This window comes from Arachis ipaensis, chromosome B02 (assembly GCF_000816755.2).
Source record: "Arachis ipaensis cultivar K30076 chromosome B02, Araip1.1, whole genome shotgun sequence".
Taxonomy (NCBI): domain Eukaryota; kingdom Viridiplantae; phylum Streptophyta; class Magnoliopsida; order Fabales; family Fabaceae; genus Arachis; species Arachis ipaensis.
In genome coordinates, this window is record NC_029786.2 from 88,661,193 (window position 1) to 88,670,464 (window position 9,272).

At 34.8% G+C, this 9,272-nt stretch overlaps 1 protein-coding gene across 1 annotated transcript; it reads left to right on the top strand.

Moving 5' to 3' along the window:
- On the top strand, positions 295–5,682 carry LOC107625638 (pre-mRNA-processing protein 40C; the record flags this gene model as incomplete). The annotated part of the gene is given in 10 exon segments (XM_016328330.2): positions 295–715; positions 854–930; positions 1,081–1,227; positions 2,009–2,639; positions 2,739–2,893; positions 3,221–3,258; positions 3,563–3,641; positions 3,854–4,321; positions 4,787–4,870; positions 5,542–5,682. Coding segments are annotated over 10 exon segments (1,914 nt in total), but the record flags the coding sequence as incomplete, so codon positions are not given.

Sequence of the window (9,272 nt, forward strand, 5' to 3'; positions counted from 1 at the left end):
AGAGTTCGCTGCACCCTCTTTCGTCGCACCCTCAACAATGGCAAATACAATAGACAAAATGTTTACATTATCATTGTTGAGGATGAGTCAAAAGAGGTGTGGCAAACTCTATAATTTATATACAGTTCGCCGGGTGCCACAAACTTGTCATAAATATGAAAAACGAATAAAGTTCAAAAATGTTGTTTTGGGAATTAATAAATTTTTTTATTTTATATTAAAAAAAAATCCATTTTAAAAACGTAGTATTTTACCATCTTTTTAGTCTTTAAACTTTAGTACGGCGCTACCCGTTGAATGAATCGCAAGCAGGAGGCAACAGCAACCTCGCCCCAATTATATTACTGACAAACCTCCCTTTTCAATCTCTAAACCTCAAAACCCCATAAAGCGCCAAACTCACTCCTCATTTTCTCACTGGTTTGTCTTTACCATCCTTCACTTTTCTTCTCCAAGTTTCTTATACCCTATGCGCCGTTACAAATTATTATTATTATTATTATTCTCTAAATTACTCACTTACAATTCTCATTTCTCGCTGCGTTTTCATAAAACCTAGCTCCTAATACCGCACTCACTCTTTCGAATTCCTGATTCTGAATGCAGATCAGTGCTTCATAAATGGCTTCACCTGCGTGGTTGAACCAGGACCCACAACCACCACCCGCAGAACCACCTCTGCCCGCCGCGCCTTCTTCCACTCCGAACCCAAATGGTGTGTCTTCTACTTCTACACTCAACTTCGCCCCTTTCTACAGTTTTAATTTTTCTTCAGTATTGTTATTGGTGTTACAACTGAATTAATTGGAGCACCTCGCGATTGAAATTTATTTATTGCTACTTTTTTTTTCAGCTCCGGCAGCTTCATTCTCTTACGGCATGCATCAAAATGTGAACGCTTCCGGGAATCCTCAGCAGTCGACTCATCCTGTTAGTATTTATTTTTTTATTTTGTGTTTTTTGGTATTTTACAGAACCAGGGCTATTCTGATCAATGAAAGATGAAAGATGTGTGTTCTTAGAATCTTACGTTTTGGGAACTTTTTCGGTTTCATTATTTTTGCTGTATTTAAAATGCAGGGGATGAAGTCTAATACGACAGTGATGCCCACGGCAGTTCAACCTCCAGTTCCTGGTCTCCCTCCACATGCTGCTCCTTCATTTTCGTATAATATTTGGCAGAGCGGTCCAGCTTTTTCGAGCAATCAGCTTACACAGTCTAACACAGTAAGCCTCATACTCTTACATTAAGCTGAAGGTATTTCATGATGGATGATTCCATGTTTTAGTGAGATTTATTAAGATGTTAGGGTATGATGATTGTTTCAGTAGGTAGAACGAACGGAATAAAAGTTAATTCACACTTGACTGATTTGAAGATGGTATGAGGCAGTTGAAAGTGGAGTGCTACTCCTTTCTGCCTCATCATATCATATTTGTTCACTCCTCTAGTTTGAAAATGAGTTGAAATTTTTTTTATCCCTCTACCAAGCAACCATCAATGAGGATAAAAGGGCTTATGTTCCATTTCCTTTGAGCTTGCCCCTATCTGCTACTGTTTCACGTTTGACATACTCAAACCATGCACTCCCTTTTAAATGCTTGAGTGAAGTGAAAAATAATTAAAGTAAGGGATGCATGAAACAGTAATATAAATAATTAATGGACATATATAATAGTTATTAGTGATAACTGAATATTTTTTCTCAGAAAAAAAAGTTTTGTTTAATAACATAATGCTGTGTGATGTAATTGTATAATAACATAATAGGGCCTACATTTGTTTTTTCTGTTTTTTTTTTGTTTTGTTGTTTTTAATACTAGGTTTTCATGCGGTTATAAGACTGAATAAATATCCTTGCATTTTAAAACTTGTGATATGGGTAGACTCTGACCATCAAAAGTGGATAATGGATATAATGTAATATTGTAGTGTCTGGTAATTAGTTTCTAAATGGAAAGTACTCGATAGAAATTATTTTCTCGTAATATTGTTTGCTTATTGCAGAATAAGTCAGATCCTGTTGTGCAGGATGTTAGTAAAGCATCATCTGTGTCAAGTGTTCCACATTCTGTCCCTGCTCATACGTCTATAATGCCTCCACCGTCTGACCCCAATTTTCGCCCAACTACTTCATGGATGCCAACTCCTCTATCTTTTCCTGGGCATCCTGTAATGCCTGGAGCTCCTGGTAATCCTGCCCCCCCTGGACTAACATCTTCGATAATATCTACAAATCTTGCTGCTCCACCAAGCACAGTTTCCTCCTCAGCAGCACCTCTAAGACCAAATATGCCGGCTGCAGCCATTGCATCAGATCCTACCCTTACACAGAAAGGCACACCCTATGCATCCATGCCTCCTATGGTTGCCCCACCACCTCAAGGGTTTTGGTTACAACCTCCGCAAATGAGTGGCATACTTAGGCCCCCGTTTCTTCAATATCCCGCTGCTTTTCCTGGTCCATTTCCCTATCCAGTGCGTGGTGTAAATCCGCCTGCTGTTACACTACCTGATTCCCAACCCCCTGGTGTTACACCTGTGAATGCTACTGCTGCAACTTCAGCACCTTCTGCTTCCGATAATCAGCTTAGACAAGGAACTGATTTGCAGACAGATTTAATTTCTGGCCCTGCTGGTATGCGCACAGAAACATCACTACTTCACTTGTGCATTGTCTCATTTATGTGGTTTGAAAATACACATCACTTCCTCATATTTGTGGTACTTGTTGTAGATGACAAGAAATCAAATGTGACTCAGAATGCTGATGCTGCTAACGAGAAATTGGATGCCTGGACAGCCCATAAGACTGAAACAGGAGTTGTATACTATTATAATGCCTTGACAGGAGAATCAACATATGATAAACCTGTTGGCTTTAAAGGCGAGGTATGTATAGTTGGAGCTGACTCCCTTAGCCGATATCCCTTATCCTGCCCTGCATCACATAAGTAATACTCTTTGTTGTTGGCATAATATTTTTTAATATCACAATTGTAACCCTTTTTTTAAGATTTAATTTTATGTTAGTTTATATATATGAATATCTAAGTATTGGATATTGGATAATGGATAACCAAACTATGAAAGGAAAAATTCAGAAGATAATTGTATACTGCAACTGAAACTGTGAAGAATACTTGGTTTCGTAGGTCATAAATATTTCAATTTATTATCCCTTTTCTAATTCAGTTTACTATTTTTTGCCTATGTCAGTCTCACCAAATTGCTGTGCAGCCAACTCCAGTTTCAATGTAAGTTTATTGTCAAGTCCTTGTGTCTATTTTGGTTTGTGGTCTCAATGTATGATATATGTGTTGTTTATTCATTTTTTCCTTATCTGGATTACCTTATTTTAATTGAGGCCATAAAAAGTGTCTTTAGTTCTTTTTAATTAAAGTAAGACACATAGGTGTCATTTGTTCATGTTGACTCTGAACTATGTTGTCTGTTACATACATCTTGATATTAGTTTATTGCTTGCTCTGAAAGGTTTGTTATCGAAACAAAGATGTACATTACTACCATGTCTTCTCTGATTATGTTTTCTTGTTATAGGGTGGATATACCAGGTACAGATTGGATGTTGGTCTCCACTAGTGATGGGAAGAAATATTACTACAACAAACAAACCAAGGTATGATTGGAATATTCATTTGATATGTTCACAACTTAATTGCATGATCTCCGTCATTGTTCACTTGGTCTTGATCTCCTATCTTTTCATTTTAGCGTGACCTGGCCTTCTTAGCTTCTGATTCTTCTCTTTATTGCTGCTTCTTCAACTTGTTGTGATATGATTTCTCTGTCAATTTGTTTATTATTTTCTGGTCCATTGTTCCATGTTAGACAAGCTCCTGGGAAGTTCCAAATGAGGTGGCCGAATTGAAAAAGAAGCAAGATGGTGATGTCACAAAAGATCATTCAATGTCAGTTCCAAATACTAATGTATTGTCTGATAGAGGGTCTGGAATGGTTACTCTGAATACTTCTGCTATTAATACTGGTGGTCGTGACGCTGCAGCTCTTAAACCTTCTAGTGTTCAGACCTCATCATCGGCACTGGATTTGATCAAGAAGAAGCTGCAGGAGTCCGGAATGCCTGTTGCTTCCTCTTCTGTTCCTGTGTCACCAGTACAAACAGGATCTGAATCAAATGGTTCCAAAGCAGCTGAATCTGCAGCAAAGGGCCTGCAAAATGATAACAAAGATAAACAAAAAGATGCTAATGGTGATGCTAACACCTCTGACACATCCTCAGATTCAGAAGATGAAGATAGTGGACCCTCAAAGGAAGAGTGCATCATTCAGTTTAAGGTATAGTTGCTTTTTATGAGTTGATGCGGTTGTTTTTCAATCTTTGTTCCTTCCTTCATTGTTCCATCCCATCATGAGAATTGTGATCTTGCTTTTCATTATATAATTTTAACTATCTTTGTCTTTATAGTTTCTCTATCTGTTCCTCTTTTCTTATTTTGCTCATTCTTTTTCCTGAGGCTTGTGTGTGCGCGCGCATATTTGGATATAGAATGGATATTGTCACTCTTTTTTTTAACATATTCAGACGAAATATCATGAAAAAAAAAAAAATCATGTATGGAGTGACATTATCAAAAATAGGAGTGACAATGTCCTCTTCCATTGAATGTTATATTTTTTTTGGGAGGGATGGGGCTTTTGTATATTTATCATTTTTAATCTTTTTAATCATGTACATTAGTTTATAACAATATCTAAATTCTACTATTATATTGGGTTTATTTTTGCTTATGATTTTTGCAGGAAATGCTTAAAGAGCGAGGAGTGGCACCATTCTCAAAGTGGGAGAAAGAATTGCCAAAGATAGTATTTGATCCACGTTTCAAGGTTTATTGAGACCTAGCCCCCTTTACTTTGTTTGGAGTTGGTGACTTTTCTTCAACTTTTTTGGGTTAATTCTTTCATGATATAGGGTGTCTAGATATTCTTTTGGTAGCTCTGCTCTTCATGTGTAAATTGTTAGTCTTGATTGAGTTTCCAATCAGTCAAAGATGGACGTGAAAAATGGTGTACAGTTTTAAGTTTACTTTTTGTATACAACTTGGTTGAATCTAGTGATTTTAGAGCAAATTTCTAACATATATAGATATATTAGCTATTTGTTTTATGTATACAAAGAACTAGCTACTTCCCTATGTAGTTCTTTGGAAAGAACGGAAATATATAATCAATTGATTTAGGTTAGTGTGCCTCGTAGGAATCTCGTTGTCCCCCTGCAAACACAAGGGAAAGAAAAAAAGAAGAAAATATTATGGAATAGAATCTCTATGGCTTCCTTGTGGGTTTCATCCCATAGTTTGTTTAGGAGCAGATATGTCTAGGAAGTTAAGTAGAAAGCTTCTTTGAGAGCTTTAATGTTTACTGTATTGTCTTTGGTTCTCTGTTTTTTCAAATATGATACTTTACCCTCTCCTTTTCTAAAAATAATATTTCTAGGTTGCTTTTGGCTTACTTCCATTTGCAAAATTCTTAAGATGGAAAAATTTATATCAATACAGGCCATACCAAGTTATTCTGCTAGGAGATCCTTGTTTGAGCATTATGTTAAAACTCGTGCGGAAGAAGAACGCAAGGAAAAGCGTGCTGCACAGAAGGCTGCAATTGAGGGGTTTAAGCAATTACTTGATGAAGCCTCAGAGGTTTTATATTTGCTCAATTTGAAGCTCATTGTACTTGTTCTTGTTTTCATCAAATCTATCTGCCTTCAACTTGTGTAAATTATTCATATTAAAATAACTTATTCAATATATATATACATACACACAAAATAAATATTCTAAAAATTTTTATTCTTACTATTATAAATGTCATTGAAAAACTGTGTCCTAGGAAGACAAGAATAAGTAGTTGTCAAAGAAAAACTCACAAAAAATACAAAAAATAAAATTTTTGTGCTACAAATCTACAACATAAAAAATTATTACAGATTCAAATTATAAAAAATTTATTCAAATTATAAATTACTAACTTAATAATTATAAATTCAAAATTGAATTAAAAGTTTTAGATTAAAGTGTTCCAACAGCTTTTGACTATTTGATAGAGAAACAAAAATATCTTTGGACACAACTACAACTACCTTAAATCTAATTACACTCTAAGACAGCAATGAAGCACCAATCCAATCGAAATTTATACAACCTCACACTTATATTTGAAATCAAAGTAAATGATTTTAACTATGCTCTCAAGTCTCAATAATACACTATTACCAAGACATTTGTCCCAACAAAAAATAATAAAACTCAATTTCTATTACAACAAATAAAACAGGTAATATTACAAAATTTTATTTATTCAAAACATCATTTATATTCTTCGTTGATTACAGAAACCAACTTCACCAACATTAATATCGTCGACTTAGATGACATACAAATAAAAAAATTAAAGAGAAAGAAAAGTAAATAAATCTAAAACACATCTTCATTTAAAGAACATATATACAAATATGGAACAAAAAAAGATAATAAAAAAATATATGCAAGTTAACAATTTAGAAAGAACATGTTTTTATAAGAACATGTCTTCACAAGAATATATGGAAGGAAAAAGAAAGAAACAACTGAAAACAAAAAAAGACAAATATTATATAAAAAGATTAAATTTATCAATTAAAACAAATACAAAAATAAAAACAACAAATAAAGATATAACTTATACAACTTTTCAATATAAAAAATTTATATCAACATTTTAAATAAAAAATATATCAAATTTAATATTAATTTGTACATATTTTCATTAATTTTTAAACAATATAATACTTATTAAAATATCAATGTGAAAATTAGTAAAGCTAATTTTAGAAAATAAATAAATAAATAATAACTAAATAAAATGAAAGGTAATAAACAATCCTAGTTTATAACCTTAGGATTTTAATGGTTGAAAAAGAGAAGAATTATATACCTCTAATTGACGGATGGTTCATATTGAAGATACTCACTTATAAATTGAGTTTTTCTTTAATTCATTTCAATCAAGTCTTCCAGATAAAATAACATAATATTTCTTTGAGTAGTTTTCTCCTATATATGATAGAGAGAAGTGTGTTCTCCTTTTGTCAAGAGAGAGTGTTATTGTAGTCTCCTTGTGACAAAGAGAAGTTGTAATTCTCAAAGAAAGTTATTCAATTATTTTCATATTTTATATAAATTTCTAATTTTTCATCTCTATATTTTGCTGTGTCATTTGTCTGGTACCTAACAATGGTATCAGACCCAAAGGTTAGTGATTAATATATTTTTTTTTGCTGTGAGTTACCGTCTAAAAAATGGCAGCAAAGTATGAAATTCCGAAATTCAGTGGGAGTAATGTTTCCATATAGAAATTGAAGATAAAAGCCATTATGAGAAAAGACAATTGCGTGACAGCAATTGAAGGTAGACCCACTGGAATTACATATGAAAAATGGAAGGAGATGGACAACAATGCTGTTGCAAACTTACACTTGGCACTAGCTGACTCAGTTTTATCAAGTGTAGCAGAGAAAAAGACAGCAAAGAAAATTTGGGATGCTCTCACCAAATTATATGAAGTCAAGTCACTTCACAACAAGATATTCTTGAAGAGAAGACTTTATACTCTTCGAATGAGTGAGTCTACATCGGCAACGGATCACATCAACAATCTAAATACGCTATTTTCCCAACTCTCATCATTGGAATATACCATAGCGGAAAATGAACGTGCAGAGCTCTTACTTCAAAGTCTACCAGATTCATATGATCAACTTATCATTAACTTAACTAATAATGTTTTGACTGATTATCTTCCTTTTAATGACATGGCTGCTGCGGTTCTTGAAGAAGAATCTAGGCGCAAGAATAAGGAAGATAGATTAGAGAGCTCAAAACAAGCAGAGGCTTTCTTGATGACAAGAGGAAGATCAATGGAGCGTGGTTCCAGTGGGAGTCAAAGTAGACCAAAGTCACAAAGTAAGAAGCAGGTCAAATGCTACAATTGTGGTAAGAGAGGACACTTCAAGAAAGATTGTTGGAATAAGAAGAGTATAGAGAAGGTTCCATAAGGATCAAGTTCTCAAGGATGTGTTGTGAGCACCTCTGATGATGGAAAAATCCTGTATGGCGAAGCAACAATTGGTTCTAAAGGCAGCAAATAGCTCACTGATGTTTGGATTGTTGATTCAGGAGCAACATGACACATGACTCCTCATTGTGATTGGTTTTGTACATATGAACCTATCTTGGAAGGATCGGTGTTTATGGGAAACGATCATGCCTTAGAAATTGTTGGAATGGGTACTATCAAAATAAAAATGTTTGATGGTTCTATTCGTTCACTTCAAGGGGTAAGACACGTGAAAGGCTTGAAGAAGAATTTGTTGTCGATTGGGTAATTGGATGAACTTGGTTGTAAGACCCATATTGAAGGTGGGATCTTGAAAGCTGTTAAAGGAGCTCTTGTAGTAATAAAAACAAAAAAGATTGCAGCAAATCTTACATGCTTGTGGGAGAAACTTTGCAAGAGGAAGAGGCATCAGTTGCTTCAACAAGCCAAGAAGAAATGACGATGATATGGCATTGCAAACTAGGCCACATGTCAGAATGAGGCTTGAAGATTCTTGTAGAACGTAATCTCATTCCCGGACTCAAATCGGTAAACTTACCATTTTGTAAGCACTGCGTTACAAGCAAACAATATAGATTGATGTTTGGTAGATCAACTGCTCGGAGCAAGCACATATTGGAGTTGATTCATTCTGATGTGTGGGAATCGCCGGAGATGTCCCTAGGAAGAGCAAAATATCTTGTATCATTTATTGATGATTACTCTAGGAGGCTATGGGTGTACCTGATCAAGAAGAAGTCAGACATGTTTGCGATGTTCAAAGAGTTCAAAGCAAAGTTAGAACTTGAATCTGGAAAGAAGATCAAGTGTTTAAGGACAGATAATGGAGGAGAATATGTTGATGGTGATTTTCTAACATTTTGCAAGCAAGCAGGTATTCAACGACAATTCACAGTTGCATATACGCCTCAGCAAAATGGTGTAGCAGAGCGAATGAATAGGACTCTCCTAGAAAGAGCACGAGCTATGTTGCAAACTGTAGGTTTAGCCAAGTCTTTTTGGGCAGAAGCTGTTAAAACCGCCTGTTATGTGATAAATCGGTCACCATCAACTGAAATTGGGTTAAAGACACCAATGGAGATGTGGCAAGGTAAGCCACCTAATTATTCTTCTTTACATATATTTGGTTGTCCTG